Below are 15,294 nucleotides of genomic sequence, written 5' to 3' on the forward strand. Positions count from 1 at the left end.
GCACATCCTGGTCATAACGTGGTACCTTTTAAATTGGTGAGACCAAACACAGACTGGGTGACCACTTTGCAGAAAATACCCAATCTTACAGTCATTTGACATTTCAACAAACCATCTTGCCTCCATTCTCATATTTCCATCTTTAGTCTGCTACAGTTTTCCAATGAAGTTCAATGTAAGCAGAAGGAAAACCACCTCATTTTCCAGTCTTCATTATTCCTCTGATCTCTTTGACTTTGACCTTAGCGGAGCAACACATTTTTTTTCTCTTTTTCACATACCCCTATTTTACATTTCATTTGCTCCTTTACCGCCGTGAGCACACTTTTTGCTATTTGTTTTGGGTACTCTTATCATCTGTTCAACTTATATCTTCCTTCCCTCCTGTCTACACATAAAAAAAAGCACATTTTCCAGCCTGTTCGGTTCCGGACAGTCATATCAGACTCAAACCTTTAACTCGCTCCGTAAATGGTGCCAGACGTGCTGAGTTTCTCCAGCATTTGTATTTTTATTTCAAATTTCTAGCATCCACAGTATTTTGTTATTACTATTGCAGCTAAGAGAGAAAGCTTTTACCGGATCGATTCCTTCTTTTTCCAGCTTTGCCTTTTCAAGGTAAATACCCTTTTCAGCAACACTGAGTCGCCTCCAGCTTTCACTGATCTTCTTGTTTATTTCAGACCGGGGCAAATTGGGAAAATCTTGTTGCACTTTTAAATGAGTGTCATAATAGTACAGTAAGTATGCTGGCCTGAAATAAAGAAACAAACAGAGTTTTCATGCAGATCACTGGTATGTACAAAAAGAGCAGAAATCAAGTGAAATTTATCATTCTTGTAATATTCTCCGAGACATGATTGAAGCATGTCTGAGTTTAGATTAGATTACTTACAGTGTGGAAACAGGCCCTTCGGCCCAACAAGTCCACACCGACCCGCCGAAGCGCAACCCACCCAGACCCCTACATTTACCCCTTACCTAACACTACGGGCAATTTAGCATGGCCAATTCACCTGACCCGCACATCTTTGGACTGTGGGAGGAAACCGGAGCACCCGGAGGAAACCCACGCAGACACGGGGAGAACGTGCAAACTCCACACAGTCAGTCGCCTGAGTCGGGAATTGAACCCGGGTCTCAGGCGCTGTGAGACAGCAGTGCTAACCACTGTGCCACCGTGCCGCCCACTAATAGCTTTTGGTAGCTATGTCTTCAGTTGACTAATCTCCAAGTTCAAAGATACCTTCCAAGCACCACTCTACCTTACTTTCCCACCTCTAAAACACTCTTAAATGTACCTCTTAGTTATCTGACATAATGTCACCTGATGTGGGTCAATGCACTTCTGAGGCATTTTGGGACACTTTGTTACATTAAACGTATTATATAAACAAACGGTGCTGTAGTTGCTGGAAGAAAGCCAGATTCAATATGGAGATATTCCATAAGTGAAAAGATTTTGAAATGCTTTTTAAAATAATATTTATCAAAAATATAGATATTGCTCCAGATTTGCTTTCATGAGCCAAAATGTTGCTGTCTTATCTTGATTTTTGTCAATCTCAGCTTTCCCTTCTAATTGCAACAAACTTATCACTGCCTCAGTCAGAATTCACTTAATCAGCAAACGGAGGGATTGACCTTAGCTCTTTACTGACTTCTACGGTTCAACTTCTTACTGGATAAATTTGGAAAGTGATAACAGCCACAGGATTTATAAATAAAGACGAAGCTTTAGTGTCAGGGAAATAAGAAGTTTCAATGTATGATTAGTTTTATCCAAATATGTTGCAAATAAAATTTCAAACACAAACCACATGACTATCAAGTACCACCATATTATTCTTTATGTACTTTTATTCTGTTAAACAGAATTGTGCCATTATTGATCAGTGCATTGAGTATAGGAGTTGGAGGTCATGTTGCAGTTCACAGGACATTGGTTAGGCCACTATTTGAATACTGCGTGCAATTCTGGTCTCCCTGCTATAAGAAGGATGCTGTAAAACTTGGAAGGATTCAGAAAAGACTTACCAAGGATATTGCCGGGTTTGAATAGTTTGAGCTATAATGAGAGGCTGAATAGGCTCGGGCTGTTTTCCCTGGAGTATCAGAGGCTGAGGGGTGACCTTATAGAGATTTACAAAATTATGAGGGGCATGGATAGGGTAAATCGACGAGGTATTTTCCTCGGGCTGAGGTGTCGTAAACTAGAGGCAAGGGTTAAGGTGAGCGGGCAAAGATTTTAAAAGGGACCCAAGAGGCAACTTTTTCATGCAAAGGGTGTAACGTGTATATAATGAGCTGTCAGAGGAAGTGGTGGAAGCTGATACAATTTCTGTACTTAAAAGGCATCTGGATGAGAATATGAAAAGGAAGGATTTAGTGGGTTATGGCCAAATGCTGACAAATGGAACTAGATAAATTTAGGATATCTGGTCAGCATGGACGAGGTGCACCAAAGGGGTCTGTTTCCATGCTGTACATCTCTATGATGTTATGATACATTCAACACAAGTCTGTGAATCAGAGGATTTTACATCATAGAATGAGTCCCATGTTCAGTGCATCATTCCTAAGCTGGTTTACCGAAAGAGCTGTTCAGTCAGGCCCACTGCTCTAATTTCTGTTTACCTCTAAAAGCTGGGACAGTTCTGAGAGGCTATTCTATTTCTGGATAATGTTTTTGATACATGTAGTTCAATAGTAGTCTTCCTAATAGTAACCCAAGAGGCCTTGGTTCAAGTTCTACTTGCTCCGGAGATATGTAACAACATCTCTGAACAGGTTAAATAAAAAAACCTTTAACATGTTTTGTTTATATGTTGAACTTAAACTTATGCCACCTCGCTTTTGATTTGATTTATTATTGTCACATGTGCCGAGATAGCACACAAAGTACTTTTCACTCTATCTAGACAAATCATATCTTACGTAAGTATATCAGAATATAGCATTACAACCACAGAGAATGATCAATTCTAACACATTAGAGATCCATTTTCAGTGTGATAACAGCAGGCAAGAAGCTGTTCTTAAATCTGTCGGTATGTATTTTCAAACTTTTGTATCTTCTGCCAAATGGAAGAGGGTGGAAGATACAACTGGGGTGGGAGGAGTCCTTCGTTATGCTGGCCCCTTTCCTGAGGCAGCGGGAAGTGCACATAGTCAATGGAAGGATGCCAACTTGCAGAATGTTTCCTAAAATGCCTCCGGGACACACACACCAAACAACCCCACCAAGCTGTGGCTGACCACTTTAACTCCCCCTCCCATTCAGCCATGGATGTGCGAGTCCTGGGTCTCCTCTACCGCCAAATCCCAGTCACCCGATGCTGAGAAGAAGAACGCCTCATCTTCTGCCTAGGGATTCTCCAACCACACCGCATCAACGTCAATTTCACCAGTTTCAGAATTTCGTCTTCCCCCATCTTATTCCAGATCCAACCCTCTAACTTGGCGGCACACTGAACTTCTCTCACCTGTTCATTTTCCTTTCCACCTATCTGTTCCACCATATCAACATCACCCCGCTACCTGCATCCACCTTGCTCCCTTCCCCTCCCCAGCCCTGCTATACCCTATTTATCTCCGTCCCCTTGAGCCCCTTTGCCCCTCCCCTCCCCACTCCTGATGAACAGCTTCTGCCTGAAACATGGACTATCCTACTCCTCAGATGCTGGGTGACCTGCTGTGCTTTCTAGCCCCATACTTTTTGACTCAGCTCTCTCCATAGTTACTAAAGACGTCAATGACAATGATGATATACTCATTTAGGTTACTTATTGATTCATAAACTGATGAAAATTAGCCCAGCAGCCAAAAATTGGATTTGGTTGGAGTGGACTTTTATGATTAATCCATAAGTTATGTCAGAGACTAAACAATCCACACGACTGCTATATTTTACATTTTGAAGATCCCATTGCTGCTCTTGTGCGTACAACCCACCAAGCTGTCTTTCGGATTTTAGAATTTACATATCAGAATCAACAAGTCTACTTGGCTTCCCTTCTAATTTTAAAATTTTGCCTCATATTTCTTTTCCTTATTCTTCTTCCAAAGTTGTATCACTTCATATTTCTCAATGTTGAGGCTAGGAACTGTATAAATAATTAATTTCAATAAAGTCAGGCAGAACCATTTAAAGAAATGATCAACCTACTCGACAACTAAACAGCATGTTTTTAAAGTGATGAGAGAACCTCATCTGTTTGTAATTCGGATGAAATGTCCCAATTCAATGCTATAGAACACATTCCAGACAGACTCCCTCTATCAGTGATCACAAGTATAAAATGCAAGTATTTCACATTGCTCCCAAGTTTGAGAAACATACTCTCCTGTCTTAGGAAAGTCTGTAGTATCAGTACTTCGAATCGGATTTTGGGAATGCTGCAGAAGCAGTTTTAGAATGAGACTGATGTCATTCAGTTCATCACATCTGGGCTAGCTCTATAAAAGAGCTATCCAACTCATGCTCTACTGCACTTTCTCCATTATCTTTCTTTTTACAAATACCTTCATTTTTATAAGCCAATATCATAGATGCTATATTATCAAACATCTGCTAAAGTATTCTATTTTGTAGAAATGCTTTGAATAAAAACAAATTTCTCCTTACTTTGTTTCTATACTTCTAATTTTGTTATTAATAATCTTTGCATGCATGTCCTGCGTTACCCTACTCAGTTCATCAAGTCTCAAACTCTGCTTGGATATACACTACAAAGACCATGTCATATAGTCTCCCCTCATAACTCAAGCATCTCACCCCTGATACAATCTTAACATATCTTTTAATTGGCCTCTTGAATAGCAATCACAGCATTCTGAAGGTTGGGCATTAAAATCTTGACACTGAGTTTATTCTAGCCCAATAAGTAATTCTGTTTAGATTTTGTACTCTCTCTAATCAGAATAATTTCTGCATCAGTCTAAGTATGTCTTACACACTTGCAAATAATCCTAATAATCTAGGTATCATATCATTAGAACTGTAGGTGCAGGTGTGCTGCACAGAAAATCTGCTGCTTCCATTCAGTGGATTTTATCCATTAAATACACAAACGGGATGACTGAGATACTACTTCTAGATTAAACCGACATGAGATTTTACATGAGTAGTATCTTCTGGATGATAAATAATTGGTCTTTACCTGGGCTTCTTACTTTTTTTACCTCCATCCTCACTTTGATCTTTCCATTTCTTTTTCTTTTTAGGTGAAAAGTTTTTTGTGCAGCTGTAACAGCCTTCGATCTCTTCAGTTACCAATGTTATCTCTGCTCCATCATATGGAGTGTCCATTCCTTATGCTAAAGAGGAAGCAAAAAATTAAACTGACATGTAACCATCTGAAAAGTGTATACCACTACTCAATAGATTACAAAGTTGGACACAGTCAAGTTAAAATACAAATGGAAAAATTACAAATGCAAAGCTAAACAATTTGGATATGAAGATTCATGAGTTTTGAGGCTCTAAATCAAGTATAATCTACGTGCAATTAACAGAACAAGTGAGAGATTGCATACAAAGTATAGGTTTTTACAGTTAACAAAACACTAGATTTGAAACGTTGTGACTTATTCAGTCCTGGTCTACACACAATCTAACATATTGGATTCTTTAGGGGCTTGACAGAGTAAATGTTTTCCCTCATGGGAAAGGTTACAACCAGAAGGTAATTGTCTCAGAATTAAGAATGCAACAATTTTAGAATGGGAAAAGGAGAAATTTCTTCTGATCGCCTTCAGCACTTGTTGGCAAAGAGACCTGTGGAAGGAGCAGAGTATGTTATTAAGGCTGAATCAAATAGATTCTTGATAGTAAGGGAATCAAGGGTTATGGGGAAAGGAAAGGTAAGTGGTTCTGAGGAGTGTTGGATCAGCCATGACCCTACTGAATGGCAGAGTAAGTTCAAGGGGCTGAACAGTCTACTCCAGATCCTGTTTCTTATGGTCTTAAAATGTATCATACAATCTATTAATTGCTGATCACTCTCAAACGGATTTCAATGAACTCTCAAGTATTCACTAAGACAGACATTTCCATCAGGGCTTCAGCATCTGACAGCCTCAAGGCTAATTGCACAGAATGGGGGTGGATTTATTTTGATACTCAACAAACAAGGAGTAAAACAGATTGAGTATTACACATTAGTGCACAGATAATGCTAACAGAAGTTCTGATGCAACACTTTCAAATGATTAATTTTAATTCTGTATAAGCACATTGGTGAACACCTGCAGGAGTTTGTGATGCTTTAAGATACAGGCTCACTAAGTAGAGGAAAGTGGCAACTGAAGACACAACACAGATATAATGATACTTTTGACAGGCTTGTGTATCGTGTCTAGTAAATAACGTTAGCTTAATAAACAAAGACAGTATTTCCATGTTTGACCATTCTTTCTCGCTGCATCAATAAATACACAGCAAGCCGATCATTTAAGATAACCAACAAGACACAGAAGAGGAAAAGATACAACAGGATTTTTGTGCTCTCTTTTCTCCCTAATTTTGACATTTGCAAGAACGTTGTCATAGATAATGCAATAATCCAAATTGTTCATCTAAAATTAAGTAGAATGAATGAAGTAACCTTATAAGCAGATAGTAAAGTAAGAGGGACAGTGACACAGACAAATGGATTTATGCCGACAGGAAATCTAATTGAGCCAAGACATAGTGTCTGCCTAATATTCTGAAGCAGGGAAACACATTAAAATACTGAAGCACTGTATTCAAGAGAGCCCCTCGCTTATTTGACATTTCAGATGACACCATAATCCAACAGATAATCTGCTTCCTGAAATATCATTAAGTTATAAATATCAGTCAGGACGTGAATGAAAGCTCCATTAATTCTCTTCATATAGTGTAATGGAATCTTTGTATGCTCATTTGAAAGAGATCAGCTTTAAGATTTCATTAAGAACACATCAGCTCCTCTGACAGGATAAAATTCTTTAAGTACTGTACTAAAGTATTAATCGAGACAGCCTGTTCAAGTCTCTGCATCTGCATGGACAACTTTGTGACTCAGTTGCAAGATTGTTAATGCTAAGGTACATGAATATAAACATTTGAATTTGAAAATGTAGACCACTTGGTCCTTTGAGTCTGTTCTGTCACTCTATAATAATCGCTGAACTGGTTTTAGACTCTAATGGCAGAGATAAGACCAGGAAAAAGGTTGCATTGAGGAATAATGAACAGTTTGATATTAAATTATAAAGCAGACCAGATTATTACCTTAGTCACATGCAAAATGACAAAGTATAAAGTAAGACTAAAGGGATAAATGCATGGCTCAAAGATTAGTGTGGGAGAAATGCATTTTAATTCAGGAGGCACTAACACAGACCTGGAGAGAGAGGTATTCTATTACTTGAACTATCGTGGGACTATTTGAGACTAGAGTCCTGGTGAATTATACAGCCAAGGTTGTAGATAGCTCATTCAACTAATTAGTGGGGAAGGAACTCAAAAAGAAACAAGACAGCAGATATGCAGGGCAGTGAAGAGGCTATTGATAATCAAAGCACGACAGGAAGGGGTTCAAAAATATATGCAAAAAACAAGCAACAAAAATTAGAACGAGAATAGAATTAGAATTATTTCACACGTACTCAAGGGTAGGAATGAGTACAGTGAAAAGTGTACAGTCACCATTCACCGGCAGCATCTTGGTTACAAAACCATAATAAAAACAATATTTTTTTTAAAAAAGTGCTGAAAGGAAGGAAAAAAAAATTCCAGATCTTAAAGGAAGAAAAACATCTTATCTTAAAGGCCTTGGCTTGGGGTTCTGGTCAGCCTGCAAGTCTTGAAGTGAATAAGTAACAATGGTGAAATATCAAATCTGAAGGATCTTTACTCAAATAGATGAGACACTTGTAAAAACATTAGATGAGATTATGGCAAAAATAGCAATTAATAATATGATGTGACAGTTTTTAGACAGAAATGGATGTAGAGAACTCAAGACTGACAACTCAATATTCAGAAGAACAGGCAAAAATGAAAAGCAATTGGATAAGCTTTATTAATAAAGGAGAGTATGAGTAGAGCATTAGCATGCTGGTGAGTGTGATATAGATGCAATAGATTGCAATGTGGAATCAATTCAGATGGAAATAAAGAAAGCAAGGAAGTCACGTTGGGCTATTGGCACCTGAAGAGTTGCCCGATAACAGCACAAAGCATAAGTCAAGAAATAATGGTGCATGTGAGTAGTGCACTGCAATTGTTATGGGTGATTTTAATCTGCATTTTGACTGGACAAATCAGATGGATGTGGAAACATAGAAGACAAATTTGTGGATTGTATCAGGGATTATTCAGTGATGGAGGAAGTGTAAACAAGAGGGCAGTGCCCAAGTATGCTCGAAGAGTTGACTCTCCTGCTCTTCGGATGCCGCCTGACCAGCTGTGCTTTTCCAGCATCACACTTTTTGACTTATTCAGTAATGGGCTATTTTAGATCTAGTAATATGCAGTGAGGTAGGATAAATAAATCATCTCACAATTATGGATCCTCGAGCAGGGTAGCAATCATCAAATGTTAAAAATTCAAATTCAGTTTGAAAATAGCAACTTTGGTCTCAAACAAGAGAAGGTACAGAAAAAGATCAACTCTAATTTACAAGAGGTCCATTCAAAAGTCTGATAGCAATGGGGAAGAAGCTGTTCTTGAATGTGTTGGTATGTGCTTTCAAACTTATGTATCTTCTGCCCAATAGGAGAGGGTGGAACAGAGTATAACCCAAGGTGGGAAGTGGTACACATTGATTTATTTCTGACAGTTGAGCCGAGTACAGTTCCTCCAGAAATTTCCGATAGCTAAGTTTACGGTTTCCACATCAATAAGCTTTTGCGTCAGATAATTGCCAACTGGTTGATTTTATTTCCAATTAATTAATTATTTCTTTGTCCCACAATCTCACAGATCCGTTTTGTTCTCAAACAGTCACTCTCACCTCACCTACTGGAATTCAGCTTTTTCAGCATTTGGACCAAAGTTAGAATGAGACAAGGTGACTCTGATGGAATCCAGAAAGAGAATAAGAAAGCAGTTTATTGTTGAGCGAAAGCCACTTGATAGCCCTGTGGACAACTTTCCATCATAATCAAATAAAAAACTGAAGTAATCCAGACTCTGGAGATCTGAAATAAAAATAGAAAGTGCTGGAGAACTCAGCATCTCTAACAGCATGGAAGAGGAGTCAATACAATATATGGAGAGTGGCGACAGAAAAGGAAAAGACATAAAAAGGAATTGCTGATGATAAGCCAAGAGGGGGATTTGGTTAATAGGGTGCTTATAGAAGTGCAAATGATTGAAAATGGCTGGCTGTGCTGGGAGCAACTCAGATGAAACAAAACTCAGGCTGTGGGGATAGGTAATGAACATGAAGGCATTCACATTCTGAAATTTTTAAACTCACTGTTGAGTCCTGAAGGCTATAAAGCACCAAGGCAAAAGATGATAATGCTGTCCAGCACAATGCAGCAGGCCCGAAATAAAAATGTATGAGAATAAGAATGTGCTGAAATGGTCATAAATCCCTAAGATCCGTCACCCTGTCTGCATTGTCTCCTTGATATACTGGGGGATCATATTATTAGCAGTCAATATAGTAGACCAGATTGAATAAAGCGAGAGTAAATCGTCACCTGACCTGGAAAGTATGTACAGGTCTGGTACGGCGAAGAGGACAAATTAAATTGACAAGTGATACATCTTCTGTGATTGCATGTGGAAGTGTCATGGGGTGTGAGGACATTTGAGACTGGAGGAGTGGACCAGGGTACCCCAGAGTGAACAGTCCCTATGGAATGCTGACAAGGGACAGGAGCAGTTTGTGTATCTGGTGGGTGGCATTTTGCTGAGGTGGTGAAAATGGTAACTTACGATCTTTTGGAAGGATGTTGGCACAGTAGAAAGTGAGGATCATGGGCACCTGACTGCAGTTATGGGATGGAAAGGAAGGGAAGTGGTGAGGACAGAAGTGCAGGAAATGGGTTGGACACAGTCAAGGGCCATGTCAACCACTGTGACGAGAAATCCTTGACTGAGGAACAAGGTCGTCATTTCTGAAACCTCTAAAGAAGCTGGCATTGTTAAGATGTGACAGAGATGTAGAAACTGGGAAAATGGAAGACACGAGTCATATCCCAAAAATTCAGGAGTGAGCGGGCAAAGTTGAGTATTGTGGCCATCACCAAGGAGAAGGTGCTAGAAAAACTGAATGGCCTGAAGGTGGGCAAATCACCTGGACCTGAACCAGTTGATGATACCCCAGAGTTCTAAGGGAGATAGTTAAAGATATACTGGAGGTTTTAGTGGTGATCTTTCAGGAATCGCAAGAGTCAGGGAGCGTCTCAGAGGATTAGAAAATTGTTAACGTGACACATTACTTAAAAAGGGAGTAAGGAAAATGGTGGAAAATTACACACAAATTAGCCTAACCTCAGTTGTGGTTAAGATCCTCATGCCCATTATGCAGGATGAGATTCCTGAATACTTGGAAGTGAATGGTAAAATACAGCGAGCTCAGCTTGGTTTCATCAAGGGGAGTTCATACTTGACAAATCTGATAAAATTCTTTCAGGAAGTAATAAGCATGTTAGACCGAGGAGAAGCAATGGATATTGTCTATCTGGACTTTGACAAGATGCTGCATCAGAGGCTGTTGAGTAAGATAAGGGCTCATCATATTAGAAGCAAGGCATTAGCATGGATAGAATATTGGCTGTCTGGCAGAAAGCAGAGCATGGGGATAAAAGGATGGCAGCTAGTGACAAGTGGTGTTCCTTAAGGGTCTGTATTGGGACACCTCTTCACTTTATACATCAATGATGTAGATGAAGGAACTGACTGCATTCTGGCTAAGTTTGCAGATGATGCAAAGATCAGTAGAGGGACAGATAGTACTGAGGTGGTGAAGATGCTGCAGTAGGGTTTGGACAGGTTTGGAGAATGGGCAAAGAAGTGGCAGATAGAATACAATGTGGGAAAGCGTGAGGTAATTCACTTTGATACAAAGAATAGCAGCATGGACTATTTTCTAAATGGAGAGAAATTTCAGGTCTGAAGTGCAAACAGACTTGGGAGTTCTAGCCCAGGTTTTTCTCAAGGTAAACTTGCAGGTTGAGTCAGTAGGAAGGCAACTGTAACGATGACATTTGTGAGGATTTGAATATAAAAGCAGGGATGTACTTCTGAGGCTCTATAAGGCTCTACTCAGGGTATATTTGGAGTATTGTGCGCAGTTTTGGTCCATATCTCAGGAAGGATGTACTAGCCCTGGAGCAGTTTCATAGGAGGTTCATAAGAATAGTCTCAGGAATTAAAAGCTTAACATATGACAAATGTTTGAGAACTCTGGGATGGAGTTTAGAAGAATGAGGGAGGATCTAATTGAAATTTAGCGATTACTGAATTGCCTGGACAGAGTGGACGTTGGGAAGATGCTTCCACTGCTGGAGAGACTAGGACCAGAGGACACAACATTAGAATAAAGGGAAAATCTTTTAGAACGGAGATAAGGAGAAACTTCTTCAGCCAGAGAGTGGTGAATCTATGGAATTCATTGCCACAGAAGGCTGTGGAGGACAGGTCATTGAGTATATTTAAGACAGAGAAAGATAGGTTCTTGATCGTCAAGGGGTTCAAGGGTTACAGGGAGAAAGCGGGAGAACGTGGTTGAGAAACTTCCATCATGATTATCTCTCGATGGACTAAATAGACTAATTTCGTGGGCGGCACGGTGGCACAGTGGTTAGCACTGCTGCCTCACAGCGCCTGATAACCGGGTTCAATTCCCGACTCAGGCGACTGACTGTGTGGAGTTTGCACGTTCTCCCCGTGTCTGCGTGGGTTTCCTCCGGGTGCTCCGGTTTCCTCCCACAGTCCAAAGATGTGCGGGTCAGGTGAATTGGCCATGCTAAATTGCCCGTAGCGTTAGGTAAGGGGTAATATGTAGGGGCATGGGTGGGTTGCGCTTCGGCGGGTCGGTGTGGACTTGTTGGGCCGAAGGGCCTGTTTCCACACTGTAAGTGATCTAAGTAATCTAATCTAATTCTGCTCATGTCTCATGGAGTTATTGCAGGAGCAAGGTGTGAAGAAGTGTGCTAAGCTAACTGTGGAGTTAGTGAGTTTGTAATGAACATCAGTGCCAGTCTATCCCAAACAGAGACGTCAAGGAAGGGAAGGGAGGAGTTGGAGGTGGACCCGGTGAAGTTGAGAGCAGGATGAAAATTGGAAGCAAAATTGCTAATTTTTTTCCAACTCTGGACAAGAAAGAGATGCAGCACTGATGATGCCAATGTACCAGAGAATGAGCCATGGTGATGGACGAGAATAGGAGGACAACAAAAATATTCCACTTGCTCCATATACAAAGAGACAGACCTAACTGAGACTCATAGCCATACCTCTGACCTGAAGAAATGAGATTCAAGTTAAAGGAGAAATTGTTCAAAGTGAGAATGACCTCAATCAGACAGAAGAGAATGGTGGATGGCTACGGTTCAGGCCTTGTTTCAACAAGCCGCCGAGGCCTCTCAGACTACCCTGTTGGGAGATAGACATGCAGATTGTACATCCATGGTGAAGAGAAAGGGGCCTGTGCCAGGAAATTGGAGGTATTGAAAGCAGTACAGTTCAAGTTATAGATTAGTAATCCAACTTGTCTATATTTAGTATATTGGAAAGAGTTTGATTATGCTAACGTACAACAATTATTTTCTTGTTAATAGGAGGCAAGCCAAAGTGGTGTGCATATACCTTAGACAGTTAGGCAAGCTTGAAAAATTCAATGCTGTAATCAAATTTTCACATTTGAGGCAAACACAGGGATAGAGCAGCTGCAACACCCAGAGAGTTGCAAGAAAGAGTAGATTGATGATGTAGTTATTGACAAGCTTGAATTTGTCTAGTGTTTTGGTAACAGAAAATATATGACCAATTTTCTACAGTCAGTTTGACACACTGTAACACCTTGATCAGGGGCACAGCTAGTTATGAATAATAAATCTTCATTAGTAATTAAGATTTTGTTCAGTAAAGCCCAGGGTCTTTGAGGTGCTTTCAAGCATTTCTTGTCACAACTGTCTTCAGTCCACACTGTCATTCACTCATCCCCTTTTTGTCTTCTTCCCCTCCTATCCTTCCACTTAACCATTTCACTTTCCCTTCTGTCCTCCAGCTTTGTCTGCCCTTTCCTAAGCCTGTCACCACGTTTCTTTGCCTGCTTTTCACCTCCTGTCTTCCCCTTGCCTGCTCTCCTTTTGCCCTACTCTTCCTGACTTTGCCAGTTCCCTCCATCACCCCAACCTCACCTGCCCCCATCCTCCCGTCACCCAGACCTCACCTGCCCCCATCCTGCCGTCACCCCGACCTCACCTACCCCCTTCCTCCCGTCACCCCGACCTCACCTACCCCCATCCTGCCGTCACCCCGACCTCACCTACCCCCATCCTGCCGTCACCCCGACCTCACCTACCCCCATCCTCCCGTCACCCCGACCTCACCTACCCCCTTCCTCCCGTCACCCCGACCTCACCTACCCCCTTCCTCCCGTCACCCCGACCTCACCTACCCCCATCCTGCCGTCACCCCGACCTCACCAACCCTCATCCTGCCGTCACCCCGACCTCACCTACCCCCTTCCTCCCGACCTCACCTGCCCCCTTCCTCCCGTCACCCCGACCTCACCTACCCCCATCCTCCCGTCACCCCGACCTCACCTACCCCCTTCCTCCCGTCACCCCGACCTCACCTACCCCCTTCCTCCCGTCACCCCGACCTCACCTACCCCCTTCCTCCCGTCACCCCGACCTCACCAACCCCCATCCTGCCGTCACCCCGACCTCACCTGCCCCCATCCTCCCGTCACCCCGACCTCACCTACCCCCATCCTCCCGTCACCCCGACCTCACCTACCCCCTTCCTCCTACAGCCTTCTACCCCTATCTTCCTTTCTCACTCTCCCCCTCCTCCACCATGATCCCAGCAGGTTCGGGCTCTCTGCTGCTCACATACTCACGGCCAATGAGCTGCAGCCTTATTGTCCTGTGTCTCTGCCTACGCTGCCCACACAGGGAGGGGGGGGTGGGGGAAGCGGGGAAAATCCCTGAAACGCAGCAAACCGCCGCCACGCCCCAAATCCAAACCAGCCGCCTCCGCTCTGCACGCGCTCTGCCTCCGCCGCCGTGGCGTTTTATTTTCTCTTACCGGCACCACTCCTGGTGATTTTATCAATTCCAGTTCCGCACCTTCCCCGGACAAAATGGCGCCGTTGCTACGTTGGATTTCTCCAATCCGATCGGGTCGTCAATCGGCCCTGGCCGCGGCCCAGCCAATCCCAGCAGCCGTATTAGGCACGTGGAGACGCGACGTGACGACAGCCGGACGCTTTGCTGTGTGCGCAGGCACAATCCTTCACCTAGTGCCGGCCGAAAGGCGCCATCTTGGTAAAGGACAGCAGCGGCCAACTGCCGCGTGGTGATATCCTCCAAACACCAATAAGATCAGCGGCAGGTAATAACATGCGGGGCATTTAGGGAATAACCTCACACAGAGTGAGTGGTTCGGGTCTGCAGTGCTTCCCGACCCGCATGAGGCAATTAGTCATCCAATCCGCGGAAAAGGTGGAGCGATTCGGAGATTGGCACCACGTCATAACACTCATGTGAAGGGCTGGTACAGACAGGACGGGCCGAACGATCACCTTTGTTCATCGCGCGATACTTCTTCGATGTTGCCCAGGTCAATTCAAATCGAAAACAAAGTGTTGAGAATCTTTAAAAATGCGACATTTAAAAGGCATTTTGAAGGGAATTTAAATGGGAAGAGTTTAGAGGAGTGTTTGACAAATGCTGGCATGTGGGACTTGGTCAGATTGGGATGTCTTCGATGCAGATGAGTTGGACCTGGGGATCTGTTACCATGGTGTGTGACTGATTATAAATCCAGCCTGTTCCAGGCAGCAGCTTTAGTACCATCTGCTGAGCCAGAAACCAAAGTTGACCATGCCCAAGTTCTGATGGAAGGTCTCTGGACTCGAAACATTAACTCTTTTTTCTGTAACTTTATAAATGTCCCCATACTTAATGAGTTTCTCCAGAAATTTCTATTTTTGTTGCTGGACTATATAACTCTGAGCTTTTCTTGGAGACCATATGTGGATTGAGTTGCAAAGTCTCACTTCGGACTGCCTGAAAGTGAATTTCTTTCTGCTCACCCACCCTCTTCAAAACATGATTGGGGTGAACCCTTG

At 42.3% G+C, this 15,294-nt stretch overlaps 1 protein-coding gene across 5 annotated transcripts in view; it reads right to left on the bottom strand.

The window, feature by feature from the left end:
* The window catches only part of hmgxb3 (HMG box domain containing 3), a 91,516-nt gene extending 77,183 nt beyond the window's left edge, over positions 1-14,333 (bottom strand). For 4 of the 5 annotated variants that reach the window (XM_060837339.1, XM_060837337.1, XM_060837335.1 and 1 more), the window contains exons 1-3: positions 14,250-14,333; positions 5,163-5,319; positions 580-754 (exon numbers count right to left, since the gene is read on the bottom strand). In XM_060837339.1, the coding sequence (XP_060693322.1) occupies positions 580-754; positions 5,163-5,311 (324 nt within the window). In that variant the 5' untranslated portion in view covers positions 5,312-5,319; positions 14,250-14,333. Of the gene's footprint in view, positions 1-579; positions 755-5,162; positions 5,320-14,061; positions 14,178-14,249 lie in introns of those variants that run through there. The other variant, XM_060837336.1, reaches the window with a different exon arrangement.
* Positions 14,334-15,294: the final 961 nt, after the last annotated feature.

This window comes from Hemiscyllium ocellatum, chromosome 16 (assembly GCF_020745735.1).
Source record: "Hemiscyllium ocellatum isolate sHemOce1 chromosome 16, sHemOce1.pat.X.cur, whole genome shotgun sequence".
In the NCBI taxonomy this organism is placed as follows: Eukaryota; Metazoa; Chordata; class Chondrichthyes; order Orectolobiformes; family Hemiscylliidae; genus Hemiscyllium; species Hemiscyllium ocellatum.